The sequence below is a fragment of the Pungitius pungitius genome, chromosome 2 (assembly GCF_949316345.1).
Source record: "Pungitius pungitius chromosome 2, fPunPun2.1, whole genome shotgun sequence".
NCBI lineage: Eukaryota > Metazoa > Chordata > Actinopteri > Perciformes > Gasterosteidae > Pungitius > Pungitius pungitius.
This window is the reverse complement of record NC_084901.1, coordinates 10,199,518-10,219,868: the sequence shown is the minus strand read 5'-3', so window position 1 is coordinate 10,219,868 and position 20,351 is coordinate 10,199,518. Positions and strand designations below refer to the sequence as shown.

The 20,351-nt window shown below is 40.2% G+C and overlaps 2 protein-coding genes across 5 annotated transcripts in view; both read left to right on the top strand.

Moving 5' to 3' along the window:
- Positions 1-20,351, top strand: part of ano2b (anoctamin 2b) — a 62,964-nt gene that overhangs the window by 22,159 nt on the left and 20,454 nt on the right. For 2 of the 3 annotated variants that reach the window (XM_062560358.1, XM_062560359.1), the window contains 6 exons: positions 584-667; positions 16,376-16,450; positions 16,688-16,889; positions 18,028-18,139; positions 18,615-18,672; positions 18,772-18,872. In XM_062560358.1, coding sequence (XP_062416342.1) covers positions 584-667; positions 16,376-16,450; positions 16,688-16,889; positions 18,028-18,139; positions 18,615-18,672; positions 18,772-18,872 — 632 coding nt within the window. The remainder of the gene's footprint in view (positions 1-583; positions 668-16,375; positions 16,451-16,687; positions 16,890-18,027; positions 18,140-18,614; positions 18,673-18,771; positions 18,873-20,351) is intronic. The other variant, XM_037461122.2, reaches the window with a different exon arrangement.
- Positions 1,116-10,820, top strand: LOC134111183 (uncharacterized). 2 transcript variants are annotated; one of them, XM_062560362.1, is made up of 7 exons: positions 1,116-7,621; positions 7,990-8,337; positions 8,409-8,607; positions 8,875-9,098; positions 9,374-9,521; positions 9,624-9,733; positions 10,063-10,820. In XM_062560362.1, the coding sequence occupies exons 2-7, from the start codon at positions 8,080-8,082 to the stop codon at positions 10,369-10,371; spliced, it is 1,248 nt and encodes a 415-aa protein (XP_062416346.1). In that variant the 5' UTR covers positions 1,116-7,621; positions 7,990-8,079; the 3' UTR covers positions 10,372-10,820. The 2 variants fall into 2 exon arrangements, with proteins under 2 accessions (XP_062416346.1, XP_062416345.1); XM_062560361.1 differs by having other exon boundaries at positions 1,116-8,337.

The following is a 20,351-nucleotide window of genomic DNA, read 5'->3' as shown; positions in this document are numbered from 1 at the left end:
ACACATTAAAGGAATTAGATCTGATTAGTTTTACCAGTGTTGTGTCAGTATTAAATCCTGAATGTAAACCAATCAGATTTCTTCATCTGGGCTAACAGGTTTATGAATAGAATTATACGATGGCCACCCAGACTTGTCTGATGTGATTGGCCGGTGTCCAGTGTTCGATGTTTCTGTTATCACGCAGCGTCTAATCCGTTAGATGTTATCAGATATTTTGTGGGACTAAGATCTTTTCCAACACAGATCCTACAAATCATCTGACTTGAATAGAATAAAATAAAATAATCTTCGAATGACAACATAGAAGTTTGAATTCTCACCTAAATACACCACCTCAATCAATTAGTGTGAATAGGCTCCTTCCATATAGTAACATAGAAAATAAATACATTGGATAGTTTATTCTATAGCTGCTAATAACTTAATTATTACTATTGACATTACTATACTTTTCTATAAATAAGATGAAGATAGAGGATGAAAATGCCCTGATTTATGTCTGATTCTGCATGAATGTGGTGCTAGTTTGTGTGTGTGTTTGTGTGCATGTGTGTGTGTAACTTGTCCCTGTATCTTGCAGCTAGAGAAGCAGGAGGACGGGACAGTGACAGGGAAGGACAGATGGAGACAAAAACTACTGTCTGCCATGACTGCAGGAATACCGGTAACCCCTCCTCTCGCCCTCCTTTACTTCTTCACCTTCCATTTCTTCTCCTTTCCTTTCCTCTTTCCCTCCTCTTCCTCCTCAGATCCCTTTCCTTCTTCTTTCTTCTCCATCCTCCCTTTTCTTCCTGCTCATCTCCTATCCACTTATTTCCTCTCCTGGAGGCTGCAGATCTGTTCTTCTCTTCCTGTCCCTCCCTCTGGGTTCTACAGTCTCAACTGCTAAGGTATTTTATTTGTGCAACTTTCTTTTCATATATATATCTTTACATTTTCCACAAATCTGAAGGACACAGTAACTAACCAAGCCATAGAAATCCCTCTAAATGTCATTGTTCAGGGATTTGAAAAAGTGTTTAACAATGGGATTATCAGAAGGTATGGTTTTTATGGTTTACACTGCAAAAACTGATTTTTAAGAAAGTAAAAAAGCCTTGCATCTAGATTTTCTTTCTTATTATTAGTCTAAAAAGAATAAGAATCTTGCCAAGCATTTTTCACATCAGAAAAATTGTCTTATTTTGATGAAATATATCTTAATTTTTCTTAATAAGATTTACCAACTAATATCAAGTTAAATTTAACTAGGTGTGGACATATTTTGCTAAATATTCCAGCAATACGATTATCGTCCTTATTTTAAGATTGAGACCACTTCCACAACTTCTCAATTTAAGAATCTTAGGAAATGACAGCAATTTATTTCAAACATGAAAGTATGCAGTTTGATTAAGAACAATTGTATTCAACAGCCAAATACAGCCAAAAACATAAAATGTCTAACTTTTCAAGTATATCTGAGCAACAGCTGTTGTAATGACAGAATAACAGTGCCTTTTACAATGCATCAGATGAGGCTTTGTGCAGCTCAATCACATCCCTGAGGTAATATTTCATTGGGACATAGACTATATCCTTGTGAGTAAAGCTGTAATATGGAGTGAAATCTACAAGGTTATCAACAGATACAAGCTCCGTTGCTTGCGCTAAGTTTGGGATCTCGATTTGATATGCCATATAATCTCTATCATAACAAATGGTGTTGTACGGCATGAACTCAAAACAGTACAATGATGAATTGATCACATAGATATTTCTTAAAAGTCCAAATTCGGGCAGATCAGAATTAACATCACACACAAATAATGACTTTTCCCGTATGTATTTGTTGCCATTTAGATTAATCCATTTTACAGACACAGCATGGTTAACCTCATCATTTCCAAGGAAGGCTCTTGTTTTTTCTTTTAAGTATGACATGTTTGTTATTTCTGATTTTGGTCCCAATGTGCAATCATTTGAAAAAATGGGGTGTTCAGAACTACTTACATTCTGACAACATTCATACATTTGATTATGCCTTATTAAGGATTTGCAAACATTTTTAAAGTTTAGTTTTGAAGCCCACTGTTTAAAAAAGCAATGCTTTGATTCAAATCTCATGCACATATGACGAACCATTGGTCCCAGTTGCTTAATCTGAGATGGCACATGAATCAAATAATGTTGCTTTGGAGTGATGTTGTTATCTGGGAAAAGGTTCTTCATGTGTTTTAGGTGCTGTTCAATAAGTGATTTTAATGTGTTGATAGTCTGTACACTAATAACAGGAGCAAACAAAATATGAACTATCTCTATCAGCTCAAGAATGACTGTGTGGTACTCACTACCTTTTACTGCATCAATTAAAAATGGCAGAATTTTAAGAAGAACAAGCATTTGGCCCGAGGACTGCTTTAATTTATTGTCATTGGATGCTAATGTGCTGTAGCTTATAGGGCTTGGTTTATCTCTGACATCATGTGGAGAATAGGGAAATGCAAGTAATGCACCATTGAAAATATCCAAGTCAAGTTGCCCTAAAAGTACTAAGTGTTTCATCACACACTTTATTTCTAATGGGGCAATGCCTTCCAGTATTACGTGCATGATGTCTTGTGGTGTTTGTTGGATCAAGTTAAAAGCCGGGAATTCTACTAGTTTACTCCTTCTGTTGATCCCAAATGTAGTTTTTAAACTGTTTCTAAGACACTCCGTATTGGCCTTCTCAATATCACTACACTGCCGCATATGTCTCTCTATTGTTCTTTCTTCAAAGTAATCCTCATCAAAATACAATTGCATGTCCTCAAATGTACATTCACATTGCCTACATTTCTTGAAAGCAAAACCAACACCTTCTTTAAAACCACAAAGCTCATGCTGAGCTAAAGTGTCCCCACAAATCGAAAATAATGCTCCATATATTTCACGTTCACCATTCCCAATTTGAATTCTAACACCTTCATAAAGCCTTACCAGGTCCTCTTGAAGCCGTCCCAAAATTGCATCAACTCCACATTCAGACAGTTGGCTCTTCCTTGCAATGGCGAGTAGGCGAATCGAAGCCAGTTTTGATCGATATTTTGGATTAATGTTTCCAAGTGTATAGTAAAACATTACCAACTTATTCTTGGAAGCATGAGACCCAAGCGGATTGCAAAGTTCAATGTCATCAGAGTAAAGGATTATTTGTAAGGCAGAGGGCCGGGCAGAAAATAAGGGGTGTGATTTCACGAATTCACCATCTGTAATGTCATACAAATAGCCACTTCTGTATTTCTGTGGCTCATCTATCATTGACAGGACTTTTGGATGGGACAATAATTGTTCCAGACTTTTGATCAGAGGAACATAGTGAAAACATTTGGGTCTGGTAGAGAGGACTCTTTTTGCTCCTTTTTTAAGAAAGCAAGCAGTATACCCAACAATAACTTCCTCTGACTCTACAAAATGGAAATGATCCTTAATCACACAGTCCTGCCTGTACGTTGTTGAAACAGAGGCAAACGGATCTTCCAACTGGTCAAATACTGCCAGAGCCTCCTTTTCAAGTTCACTTCCCTGATGTTGATGGAATACTCTTTGTAGCCGACTCCTCAGATTGGTCACCAACAAAGCTTGGTACTGTTGCATTGCTGCCACAACATCATTCACACCAGTCTGAAAAACAGGGCCAAAAGGACAGATGCAAATTACATTACATCAGAATAGTCCAATGTAAAACATTTTCATTTTGTACTAGCCTTTAGGGCCAGATATTGCACCACCCTTTCAATGAGCAATTTTAGAGGAACGTAAACTACAATATTTATTTTTTAAAAAGGGGAAACAATTCACTCATCAATTGAATGATGGGGCAATTAAACATAATGCCAAATACATGTCTAATTTAATATGCAAAATCTAATTTGTGTTGGGCAAAAGAAAATGCACATGTTTAAAAAATAAAACATTACAGAGATGTCCGTTGTATTACAGTAAAAAGAAGCTGCAAAGGGAACAGACTAAATGCACAGCAAAACTGAAAAAATTATCAATGCAGATGAACTACCCTTGAGAGAGGCTATAATTAATTTTGAGAGGTAAGCTTTATAGCAAGAGCACTCCAGGCTTTGACAGTTGATAGACAAATGTAAATATTATTTAATGATCAGATTTGAGATTGCAGAGGATCACCAAAGACTAAATTATGTTAATGTTGCATGCGGACAGACCTGCGAAAGATGGTGTCTTTCTCTTGCACTCAACACAATAGCAGTAGCTTGTCTGGTCAGAATGTCCTGGCAGGAGGCATCCTTAAAAAAGAACAGTCAAATCAGATGCGTCTAATATGTTCAAGCATCTTTTGGTCAAATGTGTGAGGAAATGAACCTGCTATAATCGCAGTATTGGCAGATTGTATGGGAGCAGGGGGCTGCTAGGGCCAACTACAGTTCAAGATCAAATATGAACTACTGACCATGACCAACAACAATATACCCAGAAAAATCAAATGACAAGAAGATACATGGAGCATTAGAAAAGATTGTTATTGTGTGCTAAAGAAAAATATTTACATGCATACCTCAGATTGGTGTGATTTAGAGGGGCCATCTGCAGGCTCACTTGGCAAATCTGGTATGTTCAAAGCTGTTTGTATAGTACAGTCACATGTCTGGGACATAGTAGGGTGCCGTGGAGAGGTGAGTTTGCTGTTGTCAAAGCCAGAGTACAATGACACTGAATTGTCAAAAGCCCCAAAATGCTCGCCGATGACAGGATCAGGACAGGGTTGCTCTCTGTTCTCCACCATTGCATCCTCCGTTGGTCGCTCTACGTTATCCACCACATTTTCTGCTGGACTCTCTCGGTTTTCCACCATTGCATTAGTTGGCCTGTATTTGTGGACATGAAAATATTAGAAGAGCAGGGGCCCAAACTTATAAAAGTCTTTGTGCATCAAAATACTTTTGCTACATTAGAATAATGAAAGGTATCGGTTTTAAAAATAACTGAGGAAAGGGTTGGATCAAACATTACAACAACTCACATCATATATGCCCATAGCCTACTGCAACTTTGACATCATGCATTTAAGGCAGTATTTCAAAAACATTGGTAAATCATTAGTTCCGGTGTTCTGTCGATCTATGCTGCCTTGTCGAAAAATGCTACCGTAGCGCAAATCGATGGTAGGGTCTATCGAGTCGCGCTTCCCTATCAAAATAATGAATTATTATGTGTTCCCATTTCGAATTGTGCAGGCAGGCTGAATCCCATAGAGGCATAACTCTAACAGTATTGACATCATATGCTTATTTGACAATATTTTGATACTTTATTGAATATTTCAGTGGTGGCGTATTCTGATAGACAAATATACCCTATCAAATAATGCTCCCCCAACACAATCATTATATATTGCACCACTACTCACTCCATGTGCACTGTCAGGAGATAAGGAGCATATTTTGATATTCTATTAATGTATATTTATTGAATATTTCAGTGTTTTTACCGCATGTCCGACCTGCTAGGTTGCATAGATTTATGGGCGGGGAATCAGACCACAATTGTGCATGCGCAGAACCGATAGGTAGCATAGATCGACAGAACACCGGAAATAACCTTGCTCTTTTTCAGTGTTAAGTGCAATATATTATAGCACTTAACGTTAAAACATCCACGAGTCAAACTTGTAAAGCATTCCCCGTATACTGGCACGCCTTTGGGGCGGCATTGAATCATTATTAAATTAAAATTACATATTATTGAGCAATGCGCGCCTCACCAATTGAAAACCGCTCACTTAAGTAACGCATAGTGATTTACCTATATGCCCACACGTTGTTAGTGTTTAAATCCATCGCTGATGTGCGGTCCAGTCTCGAGGTGTCCATCCTTCTTCCTCCCCTTGAGTTTTCTTCGAATATGATACCAAAGTGAGTTGTAGACACGATATTCTTTGCTACAACCATCGATTCCACAAACGACACGGAAATCTGGACTACGACTATGAGCCGAATTGATATGACTCAATAAAGATTTGAGGGTTAGACCCACAAAAACAAAGCAGATAACGCAACGCCAAATCATGATTTTCTAGTTTAGCTAGCTAAGCTAGCTGGCTTGTTGACGCAGATAAACAACCCTGTTCCCACTTCCCAAACACGCACAGGTCTGGGTAACGCCAAAGCGTAGCGTCCCCTTGGGGCGACCTGTTTGATTTATCACATATACTCATCAAGGGAAAGTGTCTATAAATATGTGTCTCATAAGAGCAGCAACCAGTCATTAATCAATGATCTCATACATTGGGCTTAATATTGATTATATTTTAGTAAAAATAATTTTTATTAGGAAAACGGGGCAAACTTAAGCTGTTTCGGCCGACCGCACCCCTGGCCCTACCCTGAAAATGGTATATTCCAAATGTGGTCGCGCCATTGTGTAGAGAATTGGGCGCGCAGCGTTTAACGGCAGTCTTTGGATTTCCAATGCAGCTACATTTTGTTTGCTGCAGGAGTTTTAGGAATTGCGGTTGAGCTAATGGATCAACTGGACGAGGTTGCACTTGCTACACTAAGAGGTAAGATATATTAAATCATCTTTTCCTAAAACTCGTTTTTATTTTTGAACCTACCTTGCTATGTTGGCCTGTGTGCTAAAACCCATGTTAGCTAGCTAGCATGGCTGAAGATATTCTTATTAGGGATGGCCCGATACCATTTTTTTTCCAAACCGATACGAGTATGTGTATTTACATTTGTGTACTTGCCGGTACCGATACTTTCGGTAACATAGTGCGCGCTGGCTGTCACCCGGCGGGCCGCGAGTTTCACGTATGTGAAAAGCACTTGCGGGCCACATAAAATGACTTGGCGGGCCGGATTTGGCTGTGAGTTTGACACATGTGTTTTAAACTATCAATCTGATTAATTTCGAGATGCATTTTTTTACAATAAGATGCGTTATCTGGAGCGAGGGGCGCCCGCTCATTTAAATCCGCTCGAACCAACTTTCGGTGGAGCGACGCGGTGCACCGGCGAGGGGGAAGAGCCACCTGGGACACGGCAGGAAACGGCTGCACCCGGCGTGCGGAGGGTCCGGGCCGGCCTGATTATTTAAAATCTTTCACATCGTCCGGCGCTCGTCCAGGATGCGCTTAAGCACCTGTTCACACGTAACCCCCCCCCCTAAAAACATTTTCTCATCGAATCTACACGATTCATGTAGGTCACCTATTTTGTTTTCAAAACGGCGATTGAGCCCAAACCGCCGCATTTCAACTCAAAATAGGTAATGTACGTGAATCGTGTAGATACGGTACAGGTGTCTTAACGGTCGTTATCTACCGGACCGAATAGCAACTCTGATATTAATATAGCTTTAATAAATATACCATATATAAAAACATTTTTGTGTTAGCACTGGGAAAATGTTGACTGGAGCAAAATCAAATCAAATTTGCCCATAATTGAAAAGCTCAGTATTCAGTATCTTGGCACTAACTGTATATTTTTCTATAGCTGCCAGGATTGGTGAAGACTTACTGCCTTCCCTCTCTCGAGATGAAATCAACGATCTGTTTCCTGGTCCTGAAAACTTTCACAGGCGGCGGGCAATATGGCTTGCTGTAAATAAAGATAAAAAGGTCAGTTCTATGTTATGCACATTAATTTAAGCTATGATCAAATGTAGTATGGCCTACAGTGCATCCAAGTGCGTCCATACATCTATGTGACACCATCAATTTATGAATCTTTTCATTTTAAAATGTATTAGCCAAAACGTTTAGTCAGTTTAACAATAGTGTAAGTCCTTCAGCTTGATCTTTGTTTTTTCAGGGCTTTTGCAGAAATAAGTACATAGATTTGCTGTTATATAACAGTTTAGTGCTATTGCACAAGGGTGTCGTTGGGCTTTACATTTTGGATGGGCCAAAGAGCAAAACTAATTGTGTGGTAATATATTATGACAGAAAGTTATCCTATGAAATATCTAAATGTAAATGTATTTTAGGTGGAGACTGCTGCGGAACTACCACTGCCATCAGTGACTGGAGGCAGTAGTCTTTCACAAGAAGAGCCCAAAATTTCTAAGTTTGTGGTTATGTCCAGCCCGGAATTCATAGTTTACACAGACAGTGAACTTGAACAGGTGCGACGTGCCTACTTTGAGCAGAAACGGATGGGGACTGAGAACATTGTGGAGTTATCTAAGGAGCTCTTCTGCCGGCTCATAAGAAACACCATGTGTAATATGATCGCAATTGCAAGAGCTACAGAAGATGCCAGATATCCCACCAAACCAGAGGTCAATGCCATGGCAAAGCGGTTGGTGGAGTATTATCCGATGGTACAACACTGGGTATGTATTTTTTTATCTCCCCTTTTGATTGTGAAAACATTGTCTGAATGTTTACTGTTTTTACCTGGCAGGAGTATGTTGCCAAAAAGCTCATGAAGAGGCTTTCAAATGTAAAAAGCCCAAAGAAGGCTGTTCCTCCTGCAAAGAAACAACGGCAGGAAATCGAGGAAATGACAACGAGTGACTACGACGGGGATTCGAGTGCTTCTACGGTCATTCTTCAGCAGTCCCCAGTCAGAGCCAGCACCCCAGTTCAACACCTGAATAACAGTTATGAGTCTATATCTTTAACTTAATACACTTGTTGTGATGCATTTTAATTTTGAGATGTGTGGGAGAGATTGCTATGCTAAATCTACCAACAAAAGAAAATATAGTCCATGGGAAATGCAATTGCCTTGCAAAAGTATTAGTCAATCTTTTGACTTTTGTCATCCCAGGACTGAGTCCTGTTACCTGCTATCGTCTTCCTACTTAATTAAGAAATCTAATGTTGCTTTTTCCCTCTAACCCCACCCTCTATTTTTATTCTTTCAGGTGGTTCGGGCGACGTCCTAGACAGCCAGAAAACCCAGGCAAGGCACTACACGACACTGCAACAGATGTGCCGGTCCAACAAGCCAAACAAAGCTTCAGTAACCCATTTGCTGAACTTGGAGTTTGAGTCAAGAAGACTCTTCATAACCTCTGACACTCTAAAGGAGCAAGACCGACCCAGCAAGATTCTGGAGGCCTATTCTTGTTTCAAAGACTTGGATCATGTAAGTAAATCCCGTCGTATCAAGTTTCTACCTTTTTGTATAGCTTTCGATACAGATTTGGGGCCATAAGGGGCCTTTTAAAATAACAATTTCTTATGTTCACCACCACACAGCAAATTACAATGTATATAAAACCATTCTTATTTTTTCATATGTAGTGTCTCAACTGTGCACTGGAAAAGCAGTTGATTTTATTTCTTATTGTACATTTGTATAGTCACAATAAAGGGCATTATGTTATAACCATTGGGTTTTGTTTTGTTAATGTCTTTCAGGTCTTAGATGAGTTGCAAAGGATAATACAGCCAAACAATGCCCACTACGTCTCAGAAATGAGGAATAGATGGAACGACTTTTTTTCAAAGGTCCAATTTTATGGGGTGATGAAAAAAGTGATGAAGCCCCCTAAAACATTGGATGGAGGTGAGATCACTGTATACCTTGATTTGTCCACGTATATATTTCTGAGATCTCATGATGAGTGGTTATTCACACTGCCTTGTGTTGTGCTTTCTGTCAAAAAAGTGGAACATGCCACTGCTGTTTTCAGAGCCCTGCCACTGCTCTTTCCATCCAGCACTTTGCCACCGAAGAAGCTAGGCGCATGCAGCGACGCGGTTTTCCATGTCCTTACGGTGAGACTTGAAGTATATAATTTCAGTTACTCATGCACACCATGTTAGGGCTGCTTGATTATGGAAAAAAAAAACATGATTATTTTGGTCATTATTGAAATCACAATTATTCAACATAGAAAATATCCGTTTTGACAAACAGCTACAAGTTGGACAACCATAATTCGCCTTTAATGTCCTTGCTCATTTTACTAACAACAACAAAAATACAAAAAGGAACATTACTATGTGTTTTCATGTTGGTTTTGAGCGATATGCACTTATCTGTTTAGTCCAGGAGCAGGTTTGTGTTACTTGTGATTTCCTAAACTTCTGCTCTTGTCATCTAGGCTTCAGAGAACCCAGACACGTACTTGAGCAAGCGGCCCGTGGCTTGTCCAGTTATGCTCGTCTGTGGGGATAACTGCATGATTGCAATTGGAAACACACCAGTGACCACCTTTGACAGGAAGAAGTTTGATGAAGGCCTCCTTTACCTTTTGGGGTATTATTATTGTCTGCACCTCACTTATCCAAAGTTCATTTCCACCATGCTCTCAGTATTGCAAACTGAGGTTCTCCAGGACTCCCTGCATGACCAAGATTCAACTGCTTCCTACAAAAAAGCCATTGCCGAGTGGAGGGCCTTCATTGAGTGATTGACTATCTCCAACATTTCTTTTCAGTTTGAGAGTCAGACTCGTTAGCCGCGTTTGTTGATGTCATTGGACGTCCTTTAATGAGTAAGTGCATTACTCTGAGAAAATTGTTTCTGTTCGAGGAAAAATATGTTGCTGTCAGTATTCCAGCTGAAACGTTTTATTTTTATTCTAACTGAAAATATGCAGGTATTCCAGCCTCAGAACAAAGTACTTGGTATTGGTGTGATGGTCCTGGACTCAGTGAGGGGATTGATGGATGCAACACATGTTGTTGAGTGAGAAAGAACTGCATTAAAGAAGTAAATGCTAAAACAAGATGCTTCTGTTGACTTAATTTGAGACTATCGAACTTGGTTTCATTGTGCTGTTTTAATATATTGTCATAAACTTTTTTTTGGCAAGTTATTAACCTTACTTCAAGGTATTATTTCTTAAAGTCAGCTAAAATAAATTAACAAAAGGCTTATTTTAAGATTTTTGCTACTTATTTGAAGATATACATTCTAATGGTCAGCTAATTTAGAGCCTAAATTCCTCATTTTGAGTTACTCTGTCTCAAATAAATTGCTTGTATTAAGCTGAGTGCTTAAATTCTAGACACATTAAGATTTTTCAGTGGCTAGACTTTTTTTCTAGTTTTAAGAATTCTAACATAGTCAAATTGTCTAACCCCATTGGCAGATTTTTTTGCTCAATACAAGATCCTTTGACTAGATTTAGGAATATTTGGCTTATTTCTAGAGTGGCCTTTTTTGCAGTGTAGAAGTGTTGATTTAGTGTTAAAAGAGCTGATTTGGTCCAGTTTATTTTATAACCTGATATTAAACTATTGTCTGCAAAGGTGCTTAAAATGTGAGGAATAGAGATTCTCGTCAATATATAATGAAATATCATCAGCATATAAGGAAATGACATGACTGGTGTTATTGAAAGTCATTGGGAAAATAGTTAATAAGTAATAGTCAATGTTATTTTTAGAGTTTGAGTCAGTGGTTCAAGTGAAAGAGCAAATAAAGAGGGACTAAAGGGACAGTCTTGACGACAGGAGTGTGTAATGTGAAATTGTGAGGAGGCAATCCCATTAGTAACGATCAAAAGCTGTAGGGTTTTTATTAAGTAGTGAATCAACTTGATGAAATTTGTGCCCAATCCAAACGTTCAAAATCCTTTCCACAAATAACCCCATTCCACCCTATCAAAAGCTTTTTCAGCATCCAAGCTAAGGATAGCATTTGGGGAAGCAATATCTTTCGCAGCATTTATTATTTGCAAAAGGTGGCGCATAAAGCCAGTCTTGTCACAGTGAACTGACCTGGTCATATATGGTTCAAGATGCAATGCTAAAATGCGTGCAAACACTTTAATCTTGGTAGTAGGGATGGACCAGGTTCTGTAGCTGCTACATAGTGTGAGATCTTTGCCAGGTTTAGGTAATACGGATTATAAAGCTAGACGCAGACCTCGTTTTATAGTGGTCTCATATTCATTGATCACGTGGCTTTAATAAAATCTCCAATTAAAACAAGCTGAAGAGATTCAAAACCTTTAGTGTGGTCTCATGTTCATTGATTTGAACTAGTTTTATTTACCCGAAAAAAAACAAAAAAACAAAAGCATATCTACTGTATAATATCCCCAGTTCCCTGACAGTACTAACAAGGTTTGTAGCGTCATTTAACACAACACAAGTCAATTCTAAATAATAATTAATTCTCGCCTGCTTGTCAGTCAGCAGGAAAACACTATCAAAAAGGAAATAGAAAAATGAACTAAAGAATGTTCCAGGTAGTCCAGACTTTTTTAGGTCCATAAAGATAAGGACTATCAAATTAAAGTATTAGTATTAGTATTCGTATTAAATTAAACCTGTAGGTCTGTTGATGAACTCCTCAGCCTCCGTGTGTGTGTGGCGGTGGCCGATGTGATCTCATCGCTTCAAGTTTGACATCAGCAAGATTTGGAGACCACTTTGGGAGAGGTGATCATGGCGTGATTGGTCCTCGTGTTGAGGCAGCTTCCACGCGACTGTACTTCTCCCAAATGGTATCTTCTGCTAGGCTCACCCGTTCTGAGAGGTCATTGAGGTCTTTTAAGTCACGATGGAGCAAATTTTTTTTTTGATAAAATATAGTGAAAGAAAAACCCAACAACAATATATTTGTGACTTGCTGTTATAGATTTACTTTTGTAAAAGAGTTTTTTTTGTTGAAAAATCAAGCACAGGTGTGACCAGAAACATGACTAAGAGTTAGTTAATTCAGACCAAGTTGTCATCCATGACAACAGTTACACCTGTGTGGCCTTTTACTGAAGGGTGTTGAGTGACAGCTGAGTATCATCGCCCGTGGAACTGCTGTGAATGGTGTCACTTCATTTCTGCACCTGAAACCAATTGTCCGTGGACCTGAATTATAAAAAGACACCGAGCGTGAGCCATGAAAGGAGACAAAGAGAAAGAGACGTGCGAAAAGAAGAGAGACTTATAGGCGCCGTGGGATGGAGAGAAACAGAGGGAGGGCGGCTGAGTGGGAGGGAGGCACGCTGGGCAGGAAGCCAGGGGTAAGATTAGGGAACGTCACTATGGCGACACTCTTTCTTTGTCTCTCTCTTTTATAAACACACGCGCACTTTTGTTACCCGAGACAATGGATGTACGGTAAGATAAAATCTGGAGATTATGTTTTCAAATAATGAGTGGAGTTTATTTTACTTTATTTTACAAGACCTTCTATGGTGAACGTAGCAAACACCACGGACGCAGTTATCAAATAGACCGGCCTCTCTTTATTTATTCATGACTGTATGAATAACTTAACATTCAACACGCAACTGACAATCTGGCACTCGGTGGCTATGATATGACACACATGCAGTTCTTTTTTTTGTTACTTTAGGGTTTATTTATTAACTAATTATTTTAAATTATAATTCGTCAGTGTTCCTTATCTGTGTAATATGAATTTACATCATTGTAAATACTTATATTGTTAGCATTAGATGTATATTGAGTTGTATATCTGCTATTTGAAGCAGTGTAAGAATGGGAGGCTTCCACAGATTCAGCATCTGTAAATATATATAAAGTGTGAGGCACTGCCTTGTTGAACACCTTGCAATCTATATTCATCTTACACAACTAGAAGAAGCTCATGATGAGCATTTTTCACATAAGAATTAAATTGCAGCCAAAATACAGATTGCAACAGCGTGTCTTTTTACTCTCCACCAAAAAGTCACTGAATTATGAACAAAGAAGAGTACAGAAAAAACGTAATATTGAACCCTTTTTGATGGAAATGTATGTTTCAGGGCCTATCAGCTCAGCTAATGGCTACTCCAGTGTCTCTGAGTTGAGTGGAGTGCTGTAAGAATGAGCCCTAAAACATGGAAATGACTCTGCATTTTGCGCTTGCGGGTCCCTCCTCTCTGGTCAATGGGTTTCTGGTTATGTGGCTTCAATAAAGGCTCTAATTAAAACAAGCTGAAGAGATTCAAAAGTTCCATGATATAATATTGGTGCACACCCTCCATAACCTCATGTGTTTATGTGTCTTAAACAAGGCGGTTGCTGGCTGAGTGACAAATCTGCTTTCATGGCTTCCTTCATTAGTTCATTCGCAGCCTAAAGTGAGCTTTCTACTTCTGATTGCATCATAAAAGCATTGTTCATTTGTGTAGAATACTTTGCTGATCAAAACGTTTAAGTAGCAAGATTGGATGACATGCAGCATATGATAGACTGTTTAATTATAACCCCGAGAGTAATCTCTCTCTTACTGTATCTCTTTGATAACATCTTGCAAGTAGCAATGCCAATGTTGAAGCGATATGTTGTGCAGTCCTAGTGTTTAGATAAAAATCTTCAATTTTAACAAGATTGATTCTGCACATGTGGCTTTAAATGTCCAATGCAATGCATCCTCGTCTATTCATTTCTTTATTCTTTAATGAATTATTCATCAATGAATAAAGAAACCCACATGGAACGTCGGCATTAGGCATGGTGATATGATTTTGCACATATTTTCAATACTTTCCAGGAAGCCTCAGCCTTCCAAACCGGGTACACTAAAGGACAAACAGAGAAGAGGGAGGTGACCTAGAGAAATAAAGAGTTTGTCCGTCTCGAGATGAGGCTTTGCCGGGCTCTCCTCAACGGAGGTAGTAACAACCCAAATATAACACCTGACCCATTTACTAATACCAACCTTCACACACACTCACACACTTCCAGCCTGAAGGTCCATTCGTCCCCCAATAAGTGCATCCCTCAGGCCAGTCAACCTGTCTGCATTTGTATAAAAGGTACTTGAATATCTGGCTATTATCTTGCTTTAATTTATGCCATTTTACATTTAGTTATTGAGAATTACTTAAGAGTCCATCACTCAGTTATTTTATTTACCCCCTAAAGTAGGAGATACAGCTATTGGTCATCAGCATATAGAATTTATATAGCGAAGTTATAGAGGCAAAAAATGTTTTCCTTTTCCGAGACATATCTGAAGGGATCTTTTAATTTGTTACTATGAAACGTATGTTCCGACATGTTCAAGACAAATAATGTTTATGTATATTTATATACTGTAGACAATAAAGGCTCTCCGCCATGATTACCTGGAACAACCACAGCTTTTTTGTGTGATTGAATGAATCAGTGAATGAAAAACACCCACAATTGACCAAACTTCTATTCCGATTCAAGAAACAACTTGACCTTGTCAACGACGAACGTTACTGTTAATATTAGCATTTTAAATGTAGTATTTACAGAATCAACCAAACAGTGTAAAAGTGAAGAGCATGGTGTTGGATAAGGTTGACGTGGTGTGGATGTTCTACAGTATGTCTGTGTGACATCGCAAGCGTGCACCGTACCAGTCGCTCCACTAGATGGTGCTGTGGGTGTTTTTTTTCATTTGCATGTGTTTCAATGTACAGGGTGGCTGAAACATCATTGCGTGGATCTTACTAGTGTCCCTGTGTGGAGAACTCATGCACTGCCAATATAAGAGTGTATATGTAGAGTGTCTGGGTGATGGAGTCACACACCTGAGGACGGATGTTTTCGGAGAGGTCAAACCTTATTAGACTCAGCACGGACTGACCGGTGAAGCAACTTTTTCTTTTTGAGAGAAGTCAGTCAGTATCTCCCGCTGTGTTTGAATTCGTGGTGGAGTGGCAAAAAACACTCATTACATTTTTTATTAGGGTGGAGCTCGGAGGTTAGAGAGCAACAGCAAGGGTTTCTCTGCACCTTTTGAGCACTGCACCGTTCAGCTTTCACAACACTGTCTCTGCACCTTTTGGTCTTGGACACAATCCACACAATTTTGTTGCCACTCCTTGCCTTCCTCCACAGGGAGGTCAGAGGTCAGCTTGTTATTAACACGCTGTTGGGGATTCAGTCTTTCCTGGTGGTGATTACTCATACAGTTCCTCATATCTTACCCGACATGAGACATTAAATTGCCTGTATATATAAAGCATTTACTAGCTCCACTTAAGATTTAATTATAATTACGAAACGTATTCACAAAGATGCCTTTAGTGATCCACGTTTTATGCACAGTATCTGTTTTTTTCATTTCTACCCCCAATCCAATGTTACTGTACCGAAATGAAAACACTTGTTCCCCGCTGGTCTCTAAATGTAGGATGCAAACCGTAAAACAGACCATTGTGCTCCTTTGTGTCCCTCTTTTGAGACGAGAAAGCACTTCCTGTGGAGGCGGTGAGTAGCAGATGCTGCTCAAATCTCCATTTGGGTTTAACAAAGCATTTGAAAGGAGCGAAAAGGAAGTGTGACAATGCCTTTCACATCAGGACACTTGAGAAATAGATTTGAAGAATCAATGCAAACATCTTTTTCTTTTCTTCTCTTTCGTGACGTCCCACTAGGGAAACAAAAGGAATTATTTTACAAAGCAACGGCCGTTTGTATGACTCACGAATGGCTCTCTTTTCCTCCCATGTTGTCCCTCGTCTCCCTTCCTGTCAGGCCGCCATAGAGAAGTTGACCTGGAAAGACCGTCTTCCTGGATACTTCATCAATGTCTCCTCTGTCCTCTTTATGGTTAGTACATGTACATCAGCCCGATGCTGTGCTTAGGATCATACATATTCTCACTACATGTGGATGAAAGCACTTTAACGAGAAAGATGAAGACACATTTAATGTACATGAGAATATGACTGACCTACATCGATGTGGTCTTTGAAATATTAATTCCAGCCTCTGCACTGGGACCATCAGACAGATATAGTGGAGACATGATTTTCTTTTTTTGTATTTCTTCCTTTCTGCTCGCAGTTTGGCTTGACGTTTTCAGCTGTTTTTGGCGTCATCATCTACCGCATCACGGTGTCGGCCCTGATGGCGATGAGCCCCGACCCGGACACCAAGTCCAATGTCCGGGTGACGGTGACGGCCACCGCGGTCATCATCAACCTGGTGGTTATTCTGATCCTTGATGAGATCTACGGCGCTGTGGCATTGTGGCTAACTGAGCTAGGTACACAAACACAAACGGCCTTGTGAACCTAATGCATTGCCATGCTTCTAGTTACATATGTCACGTGTGTGTGTGAGTGTGTGGTCACGCGCTCACGGTCAGACAGCATCTTCACGCTATCAGTCTTTCAGAGACTAAGTGGGGTATTTCCTAGAATGTGATTGTTATTTTAAACATGAAAGTTCGTTCCCTTTAGCTTATCCAGGTTCATGTGACTTTTTTTGTGGTCTCGATTGGATGTTAAAGGCGGCTTTTTTATTTCACCGCCTTACAATGGAAGGCTTGTAATCAGGTGTACAAAACTACAACTGCTAAATATTCAGCTTAGATTGGCCTGATATTATTTTATAATATATAATTACTTTATGATACAATAATATTATCCTACATGATGCCATGCGAGAGTCGGAGTTGAACAGTTTGATGAAACTTTAATGTGTTCATGCTACAGTCAACCCATTAGTCATCCTAAGAGATTTCAAGCACGCTTACATTCATATTCAAAACCTCTGATATAGAAGGAAGTAATGGGTCAGAAAAGTGAGAGAGAGAGAGAGAGAGAGAGAGAGAGAGAGGGAGAGAGGGAGAGAGGGAGAGAGGGAGAGAGAGAGAGAGAGAGAGAGAGGGAGAGAGGGAGAGAGAGAGAGAGAGAGGGAGAGAGAGAGAGGGAGAGAGAGGGAGAGAGAGGGAGAGAGAGGGAGAGAGAGAGAGAGAGGGAGAGAGAGAGGGAGAGAGAGAGGGAGAGAGAGAGAGGGAGAGAGAGAGAGGGAGAGAGAGAGAGGGAGAGAGAGGGAGAGAGAGGGAGAGAGAGAGAGAGAGAGAGAGAGAGAGAGAGAGAGAGAGAGAGAGAGAGAGAGAGAGAGAGAGAGAGAGAGAGAGAGAGAGAGAGAGAGAGAGAGAGAGAGAGAGAGAGAGAGAGAGAGAGAGAGAGAGAGAGAGAGAGAGAGAGAGAGAGAGAGAGAGAGAGAGAGAGAGAGAGAGAGAGAGAGAGACTGGACTTCTCTGTGTGTTGCTTATGTGGTCTGTCGTGCCTCACAAGCTTGCTAATTGCTAGCGCTCTGCAGTGCGCTCACATGTCTTCTAATAATAAGAATTCTAAAAAATCGTTCTTACAGTCACAGTTCACCTTGTCTTTCAGAAATTCCTAAAACAGAAACCCAATTTGAGGAGAGACTCATCCTGAAAGCCTTCCTCCTCAAGTTCATGAATGCGTATGCACCCATCTTTTACGTGGCCTTCTTCAAGGGACGGTAAGTCCTGTGTGTAGCGCTGTCCTGTGAGACTGTCCTGTGAGACTGTCCTGTGAGACAGTCCTGTGAGACAGTCCTGTGAGACTGTCCTGTGAGACTGTCCTGTGAGACAGTCCTGTGAGACTGTCCTGTGAGACAGTCCTGTGAGAGAGTCCTGTGAGACTGTCCTGTGAGACTGTCCTGTGAGACTGTCCTGTGAGACTGTCCTGTGAGACTGTCCTGTGAGACTGTCCTGTGAGACTGTCCTGTGAGACTGTCCTGTGAGACTGTCCTGTGAGACAGTCCTGTGAGACTGTCCTGTGAGACAGTCCTGTGAGACTGTCCTGTGAGACAGTCCTGTGAGTGTGCGTGTTTCAGCCAAACCAGTGGCTTTCATTTGGTCGAATGAGGAGAGTTGTCTTAAACCCCTAAGACGCATTTAGTCATTCTGTTTGTCTTGCTTCCCGTTCCTAATTGTGTGTTTCTTGTCCCCCAGGTTTGCTGGTCGACCTGGAAGCTATGTGTACGTCTTTAACCATTATCGGATAGAAGAGGTTTGTTACCTGACTTTGCATCCCTGTTGTCTTTAGTTTGGGTGAAAAAAGTAAAAGCGATAATGACTGAATTACAAAAGAGTTGCGTGTCTCCCTCAGTGTGCGCCAGGAGGCTGCCTCATCGAGCTGTGCATTCAGCTCAGCATCATCATGCTCGGGAAGCAGCTGATCCAGAACAACATCTTTGAAATCGGAATCCCGTAAGATTACTTTTTTTCTTTGTAAATGCTCACTTGATGTGTAGTCTCTAAATGTGGAGAAATGGAGTGCAGAAGAGCAAGTAACAAAGCGTTAACATTACTTTAACGTCATCCTCTGACCCAACACACGTACCTACACAGACACACACACACACACACACACACGCAACAACGCACACGCATGCTCGCACTCAAGGACTTCCAAGATTCTAATAAAACACCTCCCATTACCGCACGGGACTTCTTCCTCTTTAGCTCTTGCACGCTAATCCCAAAGGGGTCAGAGGTCAACTCTGTTTATAGCAACTGTCACACAACAGAGGTGCCTTTTGGGGCTTCGGGGTTCACTGTAACTGTTGCAGTGAGCACGGCTTGACCTCCTGTCCCGTAGGGTTAGTCTCATCAAACACGTCTGGTTTTCTCCTTGGGTTCGGCGAGCGCACGGTGCATGCCGACCACATACCATCTACTCATCTGTTTCACATTCATCCCCTTACAAGCCTGCGCACCGGGGAGCGCAGTGGTAAAAAAAAAAAAGCATCAAAAGGTTTAATTGTACCAAATGAAAAGTGACTAACCTTTACATTATAAACCAGTACAGACTAGGAGAGTAAAGGCCTGAAACCAGTACAAATGACCCCCCAGCAGTCGTGGCGTGCTTTTTGTCTCGTTAACGTACTGTGACGTATAGTGATTTGGAATGTGGACAAATTGTGGCAGCTCCCAAATCGGGGCACACTGTGTGCGCTTTGTGTGTCCAGTACTTTAGTCACAGCCAAGCAGGGACTGCTAATAGCTGCTAAAAATGGAAAAAAATGCATTTAGTTGATTTTGTCAAAAAAATTGGAAATTAAAAATCATAAGGTTCCCGCCGAGATGGATGTAGTGGGGTATCACGCACATTGAGATAAAAATAAAATAAAAAAGTACGTAAAGGTATTTGTTGTCATGATGCCTTCAATGAAAACTAAATCAATGGCAAAATGTCTTCTACAAATTCCTATTGCCTTTAAATATTTAAAGCTGTATTAATTGATTTTGACCACTAGAGAGCAGAAAAATACCTACCTAATCACAATAGCAAAACCCCCCAAAATGCTACTTAACCACATCATTCCAAGTGAAGTCTTGTTTCTGATCACATAATGAATGTGAGTAAAAACACCAACTACAGTAAAATTGGTAATTATCTTAAACTCTTTCTCATTCAGATAAAAATGGTAAGAATAATTATAATGTTCAGGTTAAATGAAATGGCCGGATATGAAATATAATATCCATTTTTGAGTGAGGCCTTGCATTTTTCCACCGGTCACATGACCTGGCAGTAAAACAGAGTAGTTGATACAAAAGAAGAGAAACGGTAAACATAAATAACATGTTTACACAGAGAGTCAAGGAGTCCTGAACTACAGTGGAAACTTGTAACGTCCTTTGTGGCAGCATTTGTTTCTGCAGTGTGTACATGTACATGTGTGT

Coding starts and splice junctions, on each gene's coding strand:
- LOC134111183 (XM_062560362.1), top strand. CDS start 8,080: ATGTCCAGCCCGGAATTCATAGTTTACACAGACAGTGAACTTGAACAG. Junction 9,099..9,373: donor GTTTCAAAGACTTGGATCAT/GTAAGTAAATCC, acceptor AATGTCTTTCAG/GTCTTAGATGAGTTGCAAAG. Junction 9,522..9,623: donor CCCTAAAACATTGGATGGAG/GTGAGATCACTG, acceptor CTGTCAAAAAAG/TGGAACATGCCACTGCTGTT.